Raw genomic sequence first — 19,090 nt, 5'->3', positions numbered from 1 at the left:
CTTTGTTTTGTTTGGCTTTGTGCTGTCTCCATTATTCTTTTGGCTATGCTCAGTCCCCTCACAGATTTTTTCAGTTTTTAAAATTTCTTTATTTGTATTTTTTTCATCAAAAACAGCACATTTCGGCCGGCGCCGCGGCTCACTAGGCTAATCCTCCGCCTAGTGGCGCCGGCACACCGGGTTCTAGTCCCGGTCGGGGCGCCGGATTCTGTCCCGGTTGCCCCTCTTCCAGGCCAGCTCTCTGCTGTGGCCAGGGAGTGCAGTGGAGGATGGCCCAGGTGCTTGGGCCCTGCACCCCATGGGAGACCAGGAAAAGCACATTTCACATAGTATAACTTAACACAGAAAAGCTCCCCACATTAGAGATTTTATTCTCCAAAAAATGAAATAAAATCTACTCTTTTTTTTTTTTTTGACAGGCAGAGTGGACAGTGAGAGAGAGAGACAGAGAGAAAAGTCTTCCTTTGCCGTTGGTTCACCCTCCAATGGCCGCCGCGGCCAGCGCGCTGCGGCCGGTGCACCGCGCTGATCCAATGGCAGGAGCCAGGAGCCAGGTGCTTTTCCTGGTCTGCCATGGGGTGCAGGGCCCAAGCACCTGGGCCATCCTCCACTGCACTCCCTGGCCACAGCAGAGGGCTGGCCTGGAAGAGGGGCAACCGGGACAGAATCTGGCGCCCCAACCGGGACTAGAACCTGGTGTGCCGGCGCCGCTAGGCGGAGGATTAGCCTAGTGAGCCGCGGCGCCGGCTTAAAATCTACCCTTCTGATACATGTATTTGTGAAAAGTAAAATTTAAGCCTTTTTTTGTACAGAAGGTATTAATGTTTATTGGAAATGGCTTTACTTCTGGTTTTCCTTTTAAAAAACTCAGGTATGCTGGAATAACTTTTCATTGGCCAGTTTTGGCTGGTTTAAACTTGGAAAAACCAGTTGTGTTCCTACTAAAAGAGCTTCCCTAAACCAGGACACATTAATTTCTTTTTTTTTTTTTAAGTTTTGTGTGGTAAATTTATTTTATTTTTATTTTTTTTTTTAATGTTTGTCTGTTACTTTCTCTTCTCCCACATGTCGCCATTTGCATTTATTTTTTGGCTTCACGTTGTCTCTCTTATTTCTGTCCTATGCCCAGTTTCCTCAAGGATTTTCATTTTTTAAATGAATTAATTTTATTTTCCTTACATCAAAAACACCATATGTCACATAGTATAACTTAACATAGAAAAAATACCCCACATTGGAGATTTTATACTCAAAAAAAGTGCAATGAACACTGACACTTCTGATACATGTGTTAGTGAAGAGTAAAACGTAAGCCTTTTTTTTATTACAGAAGATACTCAGCTATATTGAAAATAAGTTTGCCTCTGGTTTGCTTTTTACAATAATCAGGAATGCTAGAGCAACTTTTCATTTGCTGATTTTGGGTGGTACTAACTGGAAAAAATACAGTTCTGTTCTAACTAGTCAAGCTTCCCTAACCAGGACACTTCATTTTTTCATGTTTTTAAAATTTTTGTGTGGTAAATTTATTTTGGATATGCTTTTAATATTTGTCATTTCTTGGCTTAGAGCCTGAAATATGAATTCATTAATTTGGATATCCAGTCTTTTTTTTTTCTTTTTAAATTCATGATTCCTTCATGTCACCATTTGCATTCCTCAATTTCTTTCTTTCTTTCTTTCTTTCTTTCTTTCTTTCTTTCTTTCTTTCTTTCTTTCTTTCTTTCTTTCTTTCTTTCTTTCTTTCTTTCTTTCTTTCTTTCTTTCTTTCTTTCTTTCTTTCTTTCTTTTTTTGGCTTTGCGCTGTCTCCCTTACTCTTTATTGAAAATGGATCTTCCTTTGCCTTCTGCTTTGAAATATTCAGGAATGCTAGAGAAATTTTTCATTGGCTGGTTTCACTGGTACAGACTGGAAAACACCAGTTCTGTTGCTACTAACTGAAATTCCCAGATCAGGACACAATTTATTGCTTTTTAAAATGTTTGTGTGGTATATTTTATTTTAGATTTTTTTAATGGTGAAGCATAATTTATTTTGTAAAGATACACTTATTAGAAATGGGGAAAAGAGTACATCTGAGTATTAAGGTTACTTAATGACTGTAGTGTCATCAGGACCTATTGCTTCCCTGTGATTAGACTCACATGACCAGTGATGTTTGACTTCCCATTGCATCATGCCAAACACATTTCAATGTTTACCGTTCCTTCTGGTACTAGGTATACATAATTAAGATGCCAAATTTCAACTTTAATCTGTAAGCTCTAACTTGTTAACATACAGAAATTTATATGGAACATTTTTTGGTAAATTAACGCCACTGTAATAAATTGGAATTTAAAAATGTCCCTTTATCCCTCCTCAGGAGATGTGTCACATCCACCGTTGATTCCTGTCAAGGAGTTCGCTGTTTTTCTTTTTTACAGACCCTTTTGCCTCTACCAATGATATCTTGCTAAACCTGTCTTCAGCTCAGTTACTTTAGAATCTGCTCATGGAGTCTTACATTCCTTTCTGGAACCAAGGAAAATTTGAAGTTCTGGCTCCAGATTTCTATTGTTCCTATTATATTTCACATGTTGTTCACACCACACATAGCTGTGGGCCCAGACCTATCTGCATGGTTGTGACTTTAGCATTCAGATGGGGAATGAATGCAGATCTTCTCTGGGCTCCCCCACAGCAGCTCAATCATTGTACCCTATCCTCCCTCTGCCATGGAATTCATCTGGGGCAAAAATAATCGAATCCAATTATTTGGGGTGGGCATTGTAGCATAGCAGGTGAAGCTGCTGCATGTGACGCCAGCATCCCATATAGGCACTGGCTAGAGTCTCGGATGCTTCACTCCTGTCCCACCTCCCCGCTAATGGCCTGGAAAAGCAGCAGAAGGTAGCCCAAGCGCCTGAGCTGCTGCAACCACGAGACCCACAGAGGCTCCTAACTTCTGGTTTTATTTATTTATTTGAAGACAGAGTTACGGGGAGAGGGGGGCTGCGGAGAGAGACCTTCCATCCTCTGGTTCACTTTCCAGATGGCTAAAACAGCCAGAGCTGGGGCGTCCTGAAGCCAGGAACCAGGAGTTTCTTCTGGGTCTCCTACATGGGTGCAGGAGCCCAAGTACTTGAGCCATCATCCACTGTTTTCCCAGGTTCATTGTCAGGGAGCTGGATCAGAAGTGGAGCAGCCAGGACCCGAACCAATGCCCATATGCGACACTGGTGCTGTTAAGTAGTAGCTTTACCAGCTATGCCACAGTGCTGGCCCCAAATAATAAATAAATCCTTTTTAAAAAAAATAGATTTAATTATTTGTCTCTCTTCCTTCTGAAAGTATTCTGGGAGCACAGGAGGGAGAGGAGGAGTGGGGTCTGGAGAAAGAACACATCACATTAGCAGAATCAAGCAGCAGGGAACATTAGTAAATGACCTTGGGTATAACCAGACAACATAGCAGAACACGAGCTTTCTCCCCAAATGATGCATAATCCCTCAGAGAGCAAAGAAACTCGTTAGTCATGTTAACATGTATGAAATAATTCTGAATGCCAGGATGCACAGTGGCCGTTGTTTACTGTCATCATACCTGACACATAGTAGGAAGTTGGCAGGTGAAAGCTAGGAAGAGATCTCTGTCCTGATCCTGACTCGGTTCTTTCGGCTCTTCTGTCACCACTTGGCCCCTGTCTGTTCTAGGCACTACTGCTCACACAAAGAGAGGGTGAAAGGTCTGAAGGGGATAAACAATCCTGTGAAACAAAACAGAATCTACAAGCTGAATTTAGTTTTCTAATGGAAAGCAGTTGAGTAATGCTGCACGCTAACCCAGACAATATGACGCATGATCTCAGTAGGCAGAATTACGAAGAGGCAACAGGTTGAGCTCAAGAGCCTATATGCTCTCGTGGACTATTTGCTGAATGGACAGGAAACCACTGCTTCAGCTATGAACTTCCTTTGCTGGTGACAGAGAAAAGAACCACATGATGGGAGACCCCACAGGCCTGTTTGGAGTACACAAACACAAACGGACAGTCTTGTCTTCCCATGATAGCAGGAAGTGCAGGATGATCTCCGGGTGCTTGATGCTCACAACCATCACAATGGACTCAGAGATGCCCTTGTTGAGGGTGTTGGTGGCCCAAGAGGTACCTTTGCAAAGTTGCTTGTAGTGACGTTCTTGATGAGGTAGGTCTGTGAGGGGATGGGCCTTGAATTTACATCATCAGTCATGGCTATGGTTCCGCAGGCTCCCTACTCCTCAAGAACTTAGATGATGTCAAAGAAGGAAGCAGAAGCTGTAAATGTCCTTTAAATCCTGATATTCTAGTCCCATTGAAGGCTTTTTGATAAGATTTTATTCCTGTGGACACACTCGGGGCACAGCATATTGTCCTCCAGGTATGGGGGTGGGAAATTACTTGCAGGAAGCAAGAAGAGTGCACTCACTCTTCCTTTTTTCTTCTCAGGAACCCAGGCTTGTCCTGCATGAAACTGCAGCTGAACCCAACCATGTGTGTTTGCAGGGAGACTTTTCCCATGGACCACACACCATCTGTCACCGGAGGCCTCTGGGGGTGTTTCCACTGCCTTCCTCTTCCCAGCACCAGCGACAATTCTGGCCCAAGAGGCTAGCACAGCCTCTGGGGCAGAAGTTGTCACCTCAACTGTATTCATGTCCTCCAGGAGCACAGGTACACCCTCCTGGAGTGGAGGAGCCACTTCAGGGGGTCGGTCCCCGCGGAACACATTGTTTTCTTAGCACTTTCCCGGGATGTTTCCTCTTTGCCCACCTTTGATTTTATTTGTAAGGATGTTTTGATCTTGACCTCCTTTGCTGTGCTGGGAATAGCCTGTAAACAAGGCTTCTGGTGTGGGTAAGCATATTCACATAGTCGCTTATACAGATCTATTTTCGGGCCTTTAGTGCTTAACCTCAGCTGTTGACCGCAGGCCCGCAAAATGTCTCTGTGAACCAGGTCGATGGGTGGCAGATCTACAGGTAACGGAGGAATTGGTACCTTCTTCCGAGGTTTTGGGTTGCCATCACACTGTCCCCTTTCCTTAGGACAGGCAACTTTATCATCTTTCATAGATCTTTTTCGTTTGTTCCCCTCCTTTTCTGATGTTCTTGGTAAAGATGTGCTTGGTTGAGTTAAGGCCCACTCTTCTTCTTCCCTCGACCATCCTGTGGCGGTTCTCTCCTTGCCTCTAGAATTCTCCATACTTGGAAGACAAATGAAGTTGATAAAAAGAAAGGTCTTTTCACTTCCACGATGGTCCCTAGCCTAAGAGTGCTCTTCAGAGAGTCTCCGCCCACTTCCTGTTACCAAAGGTGCTCTTCTTTCTCCCTTCTATTTTAGATTTTTAAAAATGTTTGTTCCTCTCTTGGCTTAGAACCTGAAAAAGGAATTCATGAAATTGGATGTCTCACTGTTTTTCTTTTAAATTCAACACTCCTGCATGTCATCATTTGCATTCCTCAATTTCTTTACTTTTTGGCTTTATACTGTCTGCTTTATTCTTTTGTCCATGCACAGCCCCCTTCCAGATTCTCATTTTTAAAATTTATTTATTTATCTTTCTTTCATCAACAAAAACATATTCCATATAATATAAATTAAGATAGAGAAAACTGCCAACCTCTGGGATTTTATTCTCTGAAAATTACAAAGAACACCTACACTTCTGATGCACGATTTTAGGAAATCGTGATTTTAGGAAAATGTAAGCCTTTTTTAGTACAGAGCTTAATAACCTTTTTGAAAATGAGTTTGCATTTGGTTTTCTTCTTAAAATATCTGAAATGCTAGTGCAAGTTCTCATTGTCTGATTTTGGTTGGTACAAAGTGATAAAAAAGCAGTTCTTTTCCTCCTAACTTCCCTGACCAGGACACATTTTATTTCATTTTTTAATTGTAAGGTGTTTAATTTGATATTTTTAAATGTTTGTCTGTTACTTTTTTGGCTAAGAATGTGAAATAAGAATTCCTGAGTTTGGATATCCTTTTTTTTTTTTTTTTTTTTTTTTTCCATTTTGGACACATGACTCCTGCAGGTTTGGGTTATGATTATGAGAAGGGCTAGTGCTAGGGTTAGGGTTAGTGCTAATCTTAATGTGAGGGTTAGGATGAGGGTTAGGGCTAGGATTTAGGATTTAGGGTTATGGTTTAGGGTTAGAATTAGGGTGTTAGCATTAGGGTTAGGGTTAGTGTTAGGGCTAGGCCTAAGGTTAATTCAAGGGTTAGGGATTGGTTTAGGGTTAAGGGTATGGCTAGGGTGAGGGTTAGGGATAGGGTCAGGATTACGTTTAGGGTTAGACCTAGGGCTAGACTTAGGTTTGGGGCTATGGTTAGGGTTAGAGCTAGGGCTAGGGCTAGCGTTAGCATTAGGTTTATAGTTAGGTCTGTGGTAAGGTTAAGTTTATGGTTAGGTTTAGATTTAGTTTTAGGGTTAGATTTAGGTCTAGTGTTAAGGTTAGGGTTATTTTTATGTTTATGATTAGAGTTAGGGTTAGGGTTAGGGACATGGTTAGGATTAGGGTTAGGGTTAAAATTATGGTTAGGGCTAGTGTTAAGACTAAGGTTAGGGTTATGTTTAGGGTTAGGGCTGGCACTAGAGCTAGGTTTAAGCCTAGTGTTAGGGTCAGGACTAGTGTTAGGTTTAAGGTTAGGATTAGGGCTAGGGCAAGGATTATGTTTAGGGTTAGTTCTAGGGCTAAGGTTAGGTTTAGGGCTAAAGTTAAGGTGAGGATTAGGGCTAAGTTTAGTTCTTGGGTAATGGTTAGGGCTATGGTTAGGTTTAGGGTTGGGGCTTGGGTTAGTGCTAAAGTTAGCCTACATTTATGCTTAAGGCTAGTGGTAAGTATAAGGTTATAGCTAGTGTTAGGGTTAAAATTGGTGTTAGGGCTAGGGTTAGGGCTAAGTTTTTGTTCAGAGGTAGTTTTACAGTTATGGTCATGGTTAGGTTTAGGGTTTGGGTTAGAGTTAGGCTTAGGGATAGTGTTAAGGCTAAAGTTAATGTTACATTTAGGACTAGGGCTATGGTTTGGTTAGGGCTAGTGTTAGGGTTAGGGTTAGGATTAGGGTTAGGGTGAGGGTGAAGGTGAGGGCTAGGTCTAGGGCAGGGTCTAGGTCTAGGGCTAGGATTAGGTTATAATTAGAGTTAGGGCTAGAGCTAGGGTTAGGGTAATGGATAGGTTTAGTGTTAGGGTTATGTCTTTGGAGTTAGGGTTAGGTTTAGTGCTAGGGTTTAGGTCAAGTTTAGGGTTATGTTCAGGGCTGGGGTTAGGGCTAGGGTTAGGTATAGTGTTAGGGCTTAAGCAAGGGCTAGCATTAAGGTAAAGATGAGGGCTAGGACTAGGCTCTCTATTGTGTTTTTCATTTGATCTATTGAATTCTTCACTTCATTATGATTTCTCGTCACTATCACAGTTTCCTGTTGTACTAGTTGTTTCGTTTCATTTTGATTCCTCCTTAATATTTCATTTTCACGAGAGAGATTTTCTATCTTGTCCATTAAGGATTTCTGTAGTTCAAGAATTTGTTTTTGAGAACTTCTTAATGCTCTTATCATTTTTTTGAGATCTGTTTCTTGCATTTCTTCTATGTCATCATCTTCATAATCTTGAATTGGGGTCTTTTTCATTTGGGGGCGTCATGGTCACTTCCTTGTTTTTATTACCTCGGTTTTTGCGTTTGTTATTTGGCATATTGGAGATATTTGGTTTCTTCACTGTGGTGCTTTTTCTTGTTATACTATGACTCTAGATTAAGTGGACTGTCTGTTTTTGATGGAGCCTTAGAGGCTTGAGATGGGTGTGGCCTGAGAGTTCTGTTTGGTGTGCCAAAGGTGACACTCCCAGGTTAGGCATGGTAGATCTCTCTCTCTCTCTCTCTCTCTTTATTTTTTTGATTCAAAAGGGAAGTAATTCCACACAGCTGAACAAAGTTGGAGGTAGTTAGCAGGCAAATGATATACCCACAGGAGCCAGAGATCGGAAGCTCTTTCCCAAGGACCACACAGGGAATCTGTTCGGCCCTCAGGGTGGGCTCAGATTCTCCTTCAGTCTCCCACTGGGTTGCCAAAGTTACGGAATTGTAGCGTCTCTGGAGAGTACTCACGTGAATTCCGTGAGTTCTCTCCCCCACCGTCTCTTTTTTTCACAGTCTCAGTTCAGTAGCACCACAAATTTACTAGGTCCTAATCTCCTGTTAATTCACCCTGCCCAGAGTCAGGTTTTTCTGCTAGGCTCAGGGCCGGTGCAGACCTGAGGTCGCTCTGCTTATGACGTATGTCCAAGATGGCACCTGCTCTTCGTCTTGCTCACCCTTGAGAGGTGAGCAGAGAGAGAGAAACCCGTGTCCGTACCAGTCACCTGTTTTTTTTCTCTCTCTCTCTCTTCCAGTTAGCCTGGTGAACCCCCCCCGGGGGGTCGTTCCCTCTAGTATCCTCTCTCCACTTGCCTGCCGGTGTCTCGGGCTATTGAGGTTCGGCTCACCTCGCGTTCCAGCGCTGGTGTGTTGAGTCTGCCGCTGGTGTCCCGAACTGTGGGCTCCCACGCTCTCCATGCAGGTCCACTGTGAATCACGCGTTCCAGAAGAGTTTCTTCTGCTGTTTCCTCCCCTACTCTTCCTTGAACCTGCAGTATCTCCACTTTTATTAAACTGTCTCTTCCCGGACTATCAGTGTGCTCCCTTCCTATTCTGCCATCTTGCCTGCACCCGAACATAGTGATTTTTCCATCCTACAATTCCTCCTGCCCATTCTCCCACTCTTCTTCCTCCTTCCTTTCCTATTCCAATTATTTTTACCAAGATCTATTTATAGTTAACGTTATAGTCATAAGATTAATCCAACTATTAAGAGTTCAACAATTAGTACGAAAAAAACAGTTCCTCAACAGTCAAGAGAAGGGCTGTTAAAGATCATCGCATATCAAAATGTCATTTTTGTTTTTAATGTACATAGGAAAGCTGCAGAAGAAGACCCAAGTGCTTGGGCCTTGAATCCAAGCAGGAGACCTGGAAGAAGCACCTGCCTCTTAGCTTCAGCCTGGCCCAATCCCAGCCATTGTGGCCATTTAGGGATTGAACCAGCAGATAGAAGATATCTCTTTGTCTCTGTCTCTCTCCCTCTACTTAGCCTTATAAATAAATAAAATAATTATTTAAAAAACATGTATATATGAAATAAAGGAAATCTAGTCCTTTATATAAATGGATAAAATTTATAAAGACTCTAATCCCACTTCAGAGTGCTTGGTTTGATTCGCAGCTGTTTCCAATGACAGGTTTTTGCTAATGTAGATGTTGGGAGGCAGTAGTGATAACTCATGATATGATATTGGGCTTCTGTCACTCATATGTGGAGGACAGGAGTACATTCCTGGCTCTTTGATTCAGCCTTGATACAGCTGTGGTTACTGTGGGTATTTGGAGGAGTAAGTCTGTGGATAAGAGGTTTTCTCTTTTGTCTCTCCTGGCCTACCTGTCTCTCTTGTGTCTCTTTAACTCACATATACACATACAAATACACACATATGTAATATTTAATATGACAATAATCAAGCAAAGCGACAACTAAAGAATATAACATGATATTGACACATGTTTGAATAATTCAATTGAAACTACTGTGAGTTGTTTGAAGTATGAATGAAGAACGGAATATCAGCCTGAAAATATAACTTAGGAAAAGTCTGCAACACAAACAACCCATAGAGACTGGCTAGAAGAAATGTATACAGAGCTGTCTGAGAACCTGCAGCAGATTCTGTTCTCCACAAATTCCTGGTCTGATCCATAAATGCAGTACCATCTCCCAAAAGCTATTTTAGCAATTTTTGAAAAACTTCATTGACTTGTATATTAGCAGAGGGTAACTCTCACCACTGCAGAATGTCGCATGTTTATTTGTAGGCTGGCATTCACCACTTCTACATATCATCTATACAACCAATAAAGACCATTTCAGACTTCATATCCCATAGGAATTTCGCAAATTCTAAACTCTGATTTTAATCCTATGTAAAAAATATGCCTTTAGTGTGGCATCAGAAGACCTGGAGACCAATATGCAATCAGCTTTGATGGCTCTAATTTCTTATAACCATGACAGTTTTACCTTATCACATTTATTTTTTTTTTCATTTTAATTTAAAAGCCCTCACAAATCTCCTATAAAGTGATATAAAACAAAATAAGAAATAATCAATCACCTTACTGGAGATGTATTAATTTTCTTTGGCCTTGGAAATATGTAGAGTTCTCTACAGTTTTACCTGGATGAGAAGCTGAATGCAGAGAATCATGAGAGAATTGGCCTGACTTGCTCCTAGAGTCCACAGTGCTAAGGAAGATCATGCAAATGCAGAATGAACGACACCTTAGCTGGAGAAACAAAATAAAAATCAACCTCCCTGTGGAGAACTAGCACTTTACAATTGAAAACAGGCAGAAGACTTTTTGAAAGAGCACACAAAATTATAGTAATTGGCAGTGATTAAATCTAGTTATCCTTAGGTTAATGGGAATATCAATATATATGATACCAACACACTTTGAAAATTATTAAATAAAATAATAAAAATAAATAAAAAATAAAGTAAAATTATTTACTTTATTAAATAGTGACATTATGGAGAAATCTTGGACTTGCCTGTTGGAGATACAAGGTCTAGGTAAGAATCAGGACAAACTACCAGACTTGAGATGGTTGAATACAGGTTAGACTACTGCTTGGGACAACTACATCCCATATGCAAATTCTTGGGTTGTGTCCTTGCTATTACATACTTAAAATACATCATCTGATGATGGATACATATTTGGATTCCTGCTACCCTCCTATGAAACCCAGATGTATTCCTGCCTCCTGGCTTCAGCCTGGAATAGCCCTGGCTATTAGGGACATTTGGTGGGTGAATTAACCAGCAGATGGAACATCTTTCTCTCTCCTTCTCTCATGCTCTGCCTTTAAAATAAATACTTTAAAATTACAAATAAAATGACATCAAAATACATCTGTTAATTTCTAATACATCAAATGCTGATATACTTTGCTGAGTATGGAAAAATTTGATTATATGCCAAATACAATCAAGAGAACTTCACATAGACATTTTCAAGGGCATGATTCATGCCAACTATGTCAGCAAAGATGTCAGCAAGACTGCTGCCACTTTAAACTGATTGAACATCAAGAGCATTGGTTTCCAATTTCTGTAAAGTAAATGCTTTTACTTAAAATGCCATGGTATCTGACATCTATTAATCATTTGACATTTGTCAACAGTCAATGTCCTAGAGCACATTTTGTTTAATCTTTCTTATATGGTACAAAGAACCTGACAGTTCCTGAGCCACCAGAAAAAACTATCAGGATACAGGGGGTTTCAGCATTATCTCCAAATACAAAATGCATTTAGAGGATAGGTTTCAAACAGTACAAATTCTGGGAATAACAAAGACAGAAAGAAGCAATGGGAGTGTGTAAGGGAGTGATGTTTCAGATATGACAAGTTAGCCCTTCACTGAAAGTCACATCTCCAAGATCCCTCCAATAAGTATCATTTCCTAGGCCCTTGTCTATCTTTCTCTACTACTCACATCTTCCTTCTCAAAGTTTATATAAAACTTGCACTATCACTCAGGCTTCGTAGCTTACACATGAGGTGAGTTAGCATCACTCAATCTTGGTCACTCTGGACCAGAGGATCAATAATTGCTTGGGCCATGAAAAGTTAGGGCCTTTACCATTCTAGGACTCCTTTGCCTCTACTATGAAGCTCCAGGGAGAACGTTTGGGCAGAAGAGTGGATCCTGAATCATGGGGCCCAAGTCTCCATTCAGCATGAACATTTTGTTAGAAATAAAACAGACGCATTATCCAGTACCCTAATCTCCCACATAGAATCACCAGTCTTTGGACAATATATTTGGATAAACTGCTTTAAACTCAAAAAGGGTACTGGGAAGGCCACATACAGGAATGAACCAGAAGCTTCATTGACTGATGAGACATGACAAAACCCCACAAATTCAACTGCCTCATAGTAACAGATCTCACACACACTGTATGGTGATTTTGCTGGAAACTTGGGGGATGTTTCACTTGCATTTGTAATGTCCTCATGTTTCCAATGCATAAGCCAAAATGGCAAATGACTAAATCAGTTATAAAACTTGTGCTATGGTTTGAAAATTTCTTATCAAAAGTGCTTGGTAATAGGGACTAGAATAGTGGTGTGGTGGATACAACTGCCACCTGCAACACCAGTATACCATGTGGGCAAGAGTTTGTGTCCCAGAGGCTCCACTTCAATCCAACTCCCCAATAACGACCTAAGAAAAGCAATAGAATAGGGTCCAGGTGTTTGGGCTATTGCCACACATGTGGGAGACTTGGCTGATGCTCTTGACTTTGGTCTGGCCCATCTCTGACTTTTGCAGCCTTCTGGTGAGTAAACCGGCAGATGGAAGATCTACTTGCCTTCCTCCAACACCACCTGTAACTTTTTCAAATAAATAAGTATTTAAGAAATACTTGAGGAGCTGGCACTATGGCTTAGCAGGTAAAGCTACCGCCTGCAGTGTCGGCATCACATATGGGTGCCGGTTTAAGACCTGGCTGTTTCACTTCTGATCCAGCTCTCTGCTATGGCCTGGAAAAAGAGTGGAAGATGATCTAAGTCCTTGGGCCCCTGCACCCATATGTGAGACCTGGAAGAAGCTCCTGGCTCAGCTGGAAGAAGCTCCTGGCTCCTGTCTTCTGATTGGCTCAGCTCTGGCCCTTGCAGCGATCTGGGAATTGAACCAGCTGATGGAAGACTTCTCTCTCTCTCTCTCTCTCTCTCTCTCTCTCTGCTTCTCTCTGTATAACTCTGACTTTCAAATAAAATAAATAAATCTTAAAAAAGGAATATTTGTAGGTTTTTCTGCTGTCCTCTAAGCAGGACGGGGCTTAGAGAGTTACAGCAACACAGTGTGAAGGGAAAGCAGTAATGGATCCTAGGATGCTAAGTCGCTAACTGAAAAGTGGTGAGCAGGTTTCATCCACAGAAGTCTCTGCACTGCATGGAGAACCATGAAGTTTAATGGAGATCCAGAACTAAGCTACTTGCAGATTTTACATGTTGTTGCTGTTATAACTCTAAGGTAAAAGAGTTATGTCTAAGCCACTGATTCTAATGAAAGTCTGAAATGAGCAGCATAACTCTAATCATTGTTGTAAAATTAGTCTAGTTTACTTCCAGCCTATCCTGAAACTTTATGAACAAAAATGGAAAAAAAGCTTGTGAATATAAAGTATAGGAAACCCTTGGGAGGAGAGGTATTATATCAATGTTTGTCTTTGAATATTAGAGTGTTTCCTTAAAAACCCTTAAAAATATTCACTCATTAAAAGACATATTCTTACATTTTCATTATATCCAGAAGACAGATTGTATTTTTAACATGTTATTTTAATGCTAAGTTTGGTAAACAAAATATTCATAACTAGGTTAATTAACAGTTGGAGAAATTTAGATAAATGTAATTATTCCTATTGCCCATGTTTAGGGTGAAAAAACAAATTTTTGTGATAACTAATGGTGTGGCAGATAAAGCTGCTGCCAGTGATCCTAATATTCCATATGGGTGCCAGTTTGTGTCCTAGTGGCTGCACTTCTGACCCAACTTCCAGCTAATACCCTGGGTAAAACAGAAGAAGACGGCCAAAGTGCTTGGGCCTCTGCTACCCATGGGGGAACCTGGCTCTTGGCTTTAGTCCAGTCAATTTGTGGCCATCTGTGGAATGAGCCAATGCGTGGAGTACCTCTCTGTCTCTGTGTCTTCCTCTGTGTAACTCTTTCAAATAAATAAACTCAATTTTTACAAAAAAAGAAAGACTTAGCTATTTTTACTCCATGAACAACTATTTAATATTATTTAAACACTTTTAGGATATATATATATCCTCCAAAACATTGAAAATATATATGGATGTATATATAAATAAAATAAATTTATAATGGTATGTACCTATGTATAAATATGTATGAAAACGCTAGATAGATTATATTCCCAAAAGCTTTTGCAGCCACTTCTCTCACCTCGGAAGCCTAAGGCCGTCCTGTGATGAACACGGGTTTCCTTCGAGGTCCCAACAGAGAATCTCAGGGTGCCTCTAGCTGCCCAGCTCACAATAACTGTAACCTAGCAACGTCCTTAAACACAAGTGCGCTTCGCGCCTACAGAGGGTAGTAGATGTTGGTGGACTTGACCAAGTGTTGGGGTCATTGTGGGAACGAAACACTGGAGCCTGTGGAAGCCATCTGCACTGACCAGGACTCAGGTGACATGGGATTTCAGGATGCTGAAGGCCTCGTCAGGAGTAGACGCCCTTAAAATCCCTCTCCACATCTCCTGTTCCTCAGTTTATGCTCCCACCATGTCCCCTTGAGTCCTGAGCGGTTTCAGTGGGAATTTAACAGATCTGAAGATAACATTGTCCTCTGTGATTTCATAAACTGGCACATGTGCCATCTAGGTCAATCTTAAGAAATCAAAGCAGGCCTTCCAGAAAAAAAATGTCTTCAGGCCTCTTGCATTTGCCCAGCTTTTACATTTTCTTTACTTTTAGATTTTACTGTTATTTCCCTTAATTGGATTTTTAGCTGATCCATGCATTATTTTGAAACATGGTGTAATATTTATAAACTTTCTAAAATGAATGTTCACTTGTCCCACAAACAGTTCATGATTTGATGGTATGTTAAGATGCCCCATTGTTTTACTTGAAATTCCTGTTTTTCCCGTTTCTGGCTTTTTCATTGTGTTCCATTAGATGTTCTGCTTTTTATTCTTTTTTTCTCCTGATCCATGCATTCTATAATTTTGTCTTCACATCTGTTAAATTCCCACTGAAACCACTCAGGACTCAGGGGGACATGGCGGGAGCATAAACGGAGGAACAGGAGATGTGGAGAGGGATTTTAAGGGCGTCTACTCCTGACGAGGCCTTCAGCATCCTGAAATCCCATGTCACCTGAGTCCTGGTCAGTGCAGAGGGCTTCCACAGCACGAGTGTTTCATTCCCACAATGACCCCAACACTCGGTCAAGTCCACCAACATCTGTAAACAATCTAATCCCTCAGCTTTACTAGGTGGGAACCATGCACATGCGCACTAAGCACACTCGGCCTCCAGACTTCTGTGCGCAGGCACAGCAACTGCCCTCTAGAGACGTGCTTGCGCACTTGTGTTTAAGGGCGTTGCTAGGTTACAGTTATTGTGAGCTGGGCGGCTAGAGGTGTCCTGGGATTCTCTGTTGGGACCTCAGGGAAACTCGTGTTCATCACAAGATGGCCTTGGGCTTCCTAGGTGAGAGAAGTGGCCGCTCATCTCTGCTATGAAGGTCTTACCTTCCATGTCCGAGAGCGAGTGTCTTGGCAGCCCCGCCGTCGGGTGTGAGAACTAAGCAGGATTAAATCCCAGCCCAGGTACCGCATGGAGACAGGGACTTCGGGGAAATGCGCACAGCCCACGGCGGGGGAAGCTGCCCGAGGGCCGAAGCTCCCGGCAGGCAGGCAGGTCACAGGGACTGCAAGGGCGGTGGGGGAGGCTGGACTTCCTCCAGGTCTCCCATGCGGCTGCAGGGGCCCAAGGACTGCATATAACTAGTACAGTACTAGAGGATCTTTTGGTTAAGTATCATAGCGAACTTTTGGCTATGAAACATGGCTTCCATAAATTCCTGGTCTGGTAACTTCACTCACTGCCAGTATATAGTAGCTTATTAATGTTTCTTGAACCTCCTATAATGCATTTTAAGTTATAGTAAAGTTTTCTTGGTTAATTATAAGGTATTTCCTACACAAGCATAACAACTGTCAGTTGCTCCACCTATTTTCTTCAAAGACTTATTTATTTATTTGAAAGAGTCACACAGAGAGAAAAGGAGAGGCAGAGAGAGAGAGAGAGAGGTCTTCCATCTGCTGGTTCACTCCCCAATTGGCTGCAACAGCCGGGACTGCGCCGATCCAAAGCCAGGAGCCAGGCTATAGGGGCCCATGGACTTGGGCCATCTTCTACTGTTTTCCCAGGCCATAGTAGAGAGCTGGATCAGAAGTGGAGCAGCTGGGACTCGAAATGGCACCCATGTGGGATGCCAGCACTGCATGCTGTGGCTTTACCCATTATGCCACAGTGCTGCCCCCTTCCACCTATTTTCTGAATCAAATGGGAAGGCTTCTGTATGGGACCTCACTGGCTGGGCAAGTTCAACGACTGCTTTATGAACAACCCCCACCCCTCAGCATGGGGCAAAGGGAGACCTCATTCAGGTTGTTGCTCTCTTATCAGTCAGAGGCAGAGCAGGACAGCCCCCTTTTCATCCTAGCTTGATACTGTGTTGGTGGCCAGAGCTACTTCATGCCTAGGAGACACACACACACAAACACACACACCAAGCAACGCATTTTAAATATACAATTCTGGTCAAATTCCCCGTATGTCATTCTGTAAACATAGGACTTTGTCTTAAGAACAATGTGAGAGGCCAGCGCCATGGCTCAATAGGCTAATCCTCTGCCTAGAGGCGCCAGCACACCGGGTTCTAGTCCCAGTTGGGGCGCCGGATTCTGTCCTGGTTCTTCCTCTTCCAGGCCAGCTCTCTGCTGTGGCCCAGGAGTGCAGTGGAGGATGGCCCAAGTGCTTGGGCCCTGCACCCCACGGGAAACCAGGATAAGTACCTGGCTCCTGGCTTTGGATCAGCGTGATGCGCCAGCCGCTGTGCGCCAGCCATGGTGGCCATTGGAGGGTGAACCAACGGCAAAGGAAGACCTTTCTCTCTGTCTCTCTCTCATTATCCACTCTGCCTGTCAAAAAAAATATGAAATACCAACAGAGTGTTAAAATTATAGCATGTTTATGTTTTGTTCAATAATGATCCCCACTGGAATAAGGGAAATACATTAAAGGAGGCAATGGTTTTGGTAAGAAATAATATGGGGCCGGTGCCACAGCTCGCTGGGCTAATCCTCCACCTGCAACGCCAGCACCCTGGGGTTCTAGTCCCGTTCAGGGCGCTGGATTCTGTCCCGGTTGCTCCTCTTACTGTCCAGCTCTCTGCTGTGGTCCAGGAAGGCAGTGGAGGATGGCCCAATTGCTTGGGCCCTGCACATGCATGGGAGACTGGGAAGAAGCACCTGGCTTCTGTGTTCAGATCAGTGCAGTGTGCCAGCCATAGCAGCCATTTGGGGGTGAACCAACGGAAGGAAGACCTTTCTCTCTCTCTCTCACAAAAAAGAAAGAAAGAAAGAAAGAAAGAAAGAAAGAAAGAAAGAAAGAAAGAAAGAAAGAAAGAAAGAAAGAAAGAAATAATATGGGGTGGAATTGATGTGGGCTCATGGGTGGTTAGAGAAGCTGAAGATATTATCATTTAACATCTCAGAACTCAATAACTAACTGCATGGAGTCAGTCAAAGGTATGGGACCACTGGAATAAGAAAACATTTGAAGGCTGTACTATTTATGTGTTGCAACTGTGTCAGATTTAAAATACTTACTATGCAATTTGGTAGTGGGTCTGAAACTAAAAATTATTCCAAGCTTGTGTTAAAAATTTAGATGATGTCTACATACCAAAAGGATGTTCACGAAGTCCACAAAAGTTCACATTGTAAAAAAAAAGTGCATTGATTTTAATTTTTGAGCTAAAATGGTTTCATGGCATAATACTATTTTTCACAAATTTTTGAAGTTAACTCAGTATTGGTAGTGGAAATTGTTGTAGTCAGTAGATTCATTTGGAAAATGTATATACGGAGGAAAAAAGCATTTGTGCAAATTAGAATGTTATAAAATCAAACTTCTGACAATATCCAAAGGAGGAAGAAAAGGGAAAGCAGACTGCAAATTAGTTGTCTGAAACATGCAGGAAGACATGAGGGTCCCAGTGCTACAGAAGCCCGAGAACTAAGGTGCAGGAGGATGCGGGGATAGTGGATTCCCCTAGAAGTTTTATTACACAGAAACTTCAAGTGGAGGAGGTGGATTTTAAGCCTGAGAAATGCCTTGAGAAAATATTGCTGTTGATATCCTGGAGGCAAGAAATGAAAACATGGAAAATTGGATATTTCAAAGGTTTTTTAAAGGAAAAAAAAAGATAGAAACTAGAAACAGATGTATTGAAAAAGATGTGCATGGGGCCGTTGCCATGGCACACTAGGTTAATCCTCCACCTGTGGCACCCACATCCCATATGGGTGCTGGGTTCTAGCCCTGGTTGCTCCTCTTCCAGTCCAGCTCTCTGCTGTGGCCTGGGAAGGCAGTGGAGGATGGCCCAAGTGCTTGGGCCCCTGCATCCATGTGGGAGACCAGGAGGAGGCACGTGGCTCCTGGCCTCGGATTGGCATAGTTCCAGCCATGGCAGCTATTTGGAGAATGCATCAACAGAGGGAAGACGTTTCTCTCTGTCTGTAACTCTGCCTGTCAGATAAATAAATAAAAATCTTTAAAAAAAGAAAAAAGATGTGCAATACAGGATTTCTTAGATGAATTTCACTTGAGCCTGCATAAATGTTTCCTGCATTAGTGTGTGGAGGGTAGAAGACAGGGGAATAGAAGCAAAAGGAAATTGAAATCAGGGAAAAGTTTCTGAAAAGAGAGGAAGATGGGGCATTCAGAACATAAATCCAGGGAAGCTCATTATATGAGAGCAAGATACAAGTGAGAAACTCATTTTGCAACGTGTATAAGACTATCTCAGGCCAGTGCTGTGGCTCACTAGTGCCTGCGGCGCCAGCACCCTGGGTTCTAGTCCCAGTTGGGGTGCCAGATTCTGTCCCGGTTGCTTCTCTTCCTGTCCAGCTCTCTGCTGTGGCCCAGGAAGGCAGTGGAGGATGACCCAAGTGCTTGGGCACTACACCCACATGGGAGACCAGGAGGAGGCACCTGACTCCTGGCTTCAGATCAGTGCAGTGTGCCAGGCATAGCAGCTATTTGGGGGGTGAACCAACAGAAAGAAGACCTTTATCTTTGTCTCTTTCTTTCACTGTCTAACTCTGCCTGTCAAAAAAAATAAACAAAATTTAAAAAAAATAAA

At 42.4% G+C, this 19,090-nt stretch overlaps 1 protein-coding gene and 1 long non-coding RNA gene across 2 annotated transcripts in view; one reads left to right on the top strand and one right to left on the bottom strand.

The window, feature by feature from the left end:
• Positions 1–360: 360 nt before the first annotated feature.
• Positions 361–17,384, bottom strand: LOC100342841 (developmental pluripotency-associated protein 4). Its single transcript, XM_070074841.1, is given in 4 exon segments — positions 361–4,755; positions 4,758–5,400; positions 10,283–10,391; positions 14,096–17,384. Coding segments are annotated over 2 exon segments (897 nt in total). The 5' UTR covers positions 5,226–5,400; positions 10,283–10,391; positions 14,096–17,384; the 3' UTR covers positions 361–4,326.
• Positions 14,963–19,090, top strand: part of LOC138843265 (uncharacterized) — a 49,580-nt gene continuing 45,452 nt past the window's right edge. Inside the window, exon 1 of the long non-coding RNA XR_011389041.1 lies at positions 14,963–15,485. This is a non-coding gene — a long non-coding RNA (uncharacterized lncRNA). The remainder of the gene's footprint in view (positions 15,486–19,090) is intronic.

Source organism: Oryctolagus cuniculus, chromosome 5 (genome assembly GCF_964237555.1).
Source record: "Oryctolagus cuniculus chromosome 5, mOryCun1.1, whole genome shotgun sequence".
Lineage (NCBI taxonomy): Eukaryota > Metazoa > Chordata > Mammalia > Lagomorpha > Leporidae > Oryctolagus > Oryctolagus cuniculus.
The sequence above is the reverse complement of the archived record's forward strand: the minus strand, read 5'-3'. Positions and strand labels throughout refer to the sequence as shown.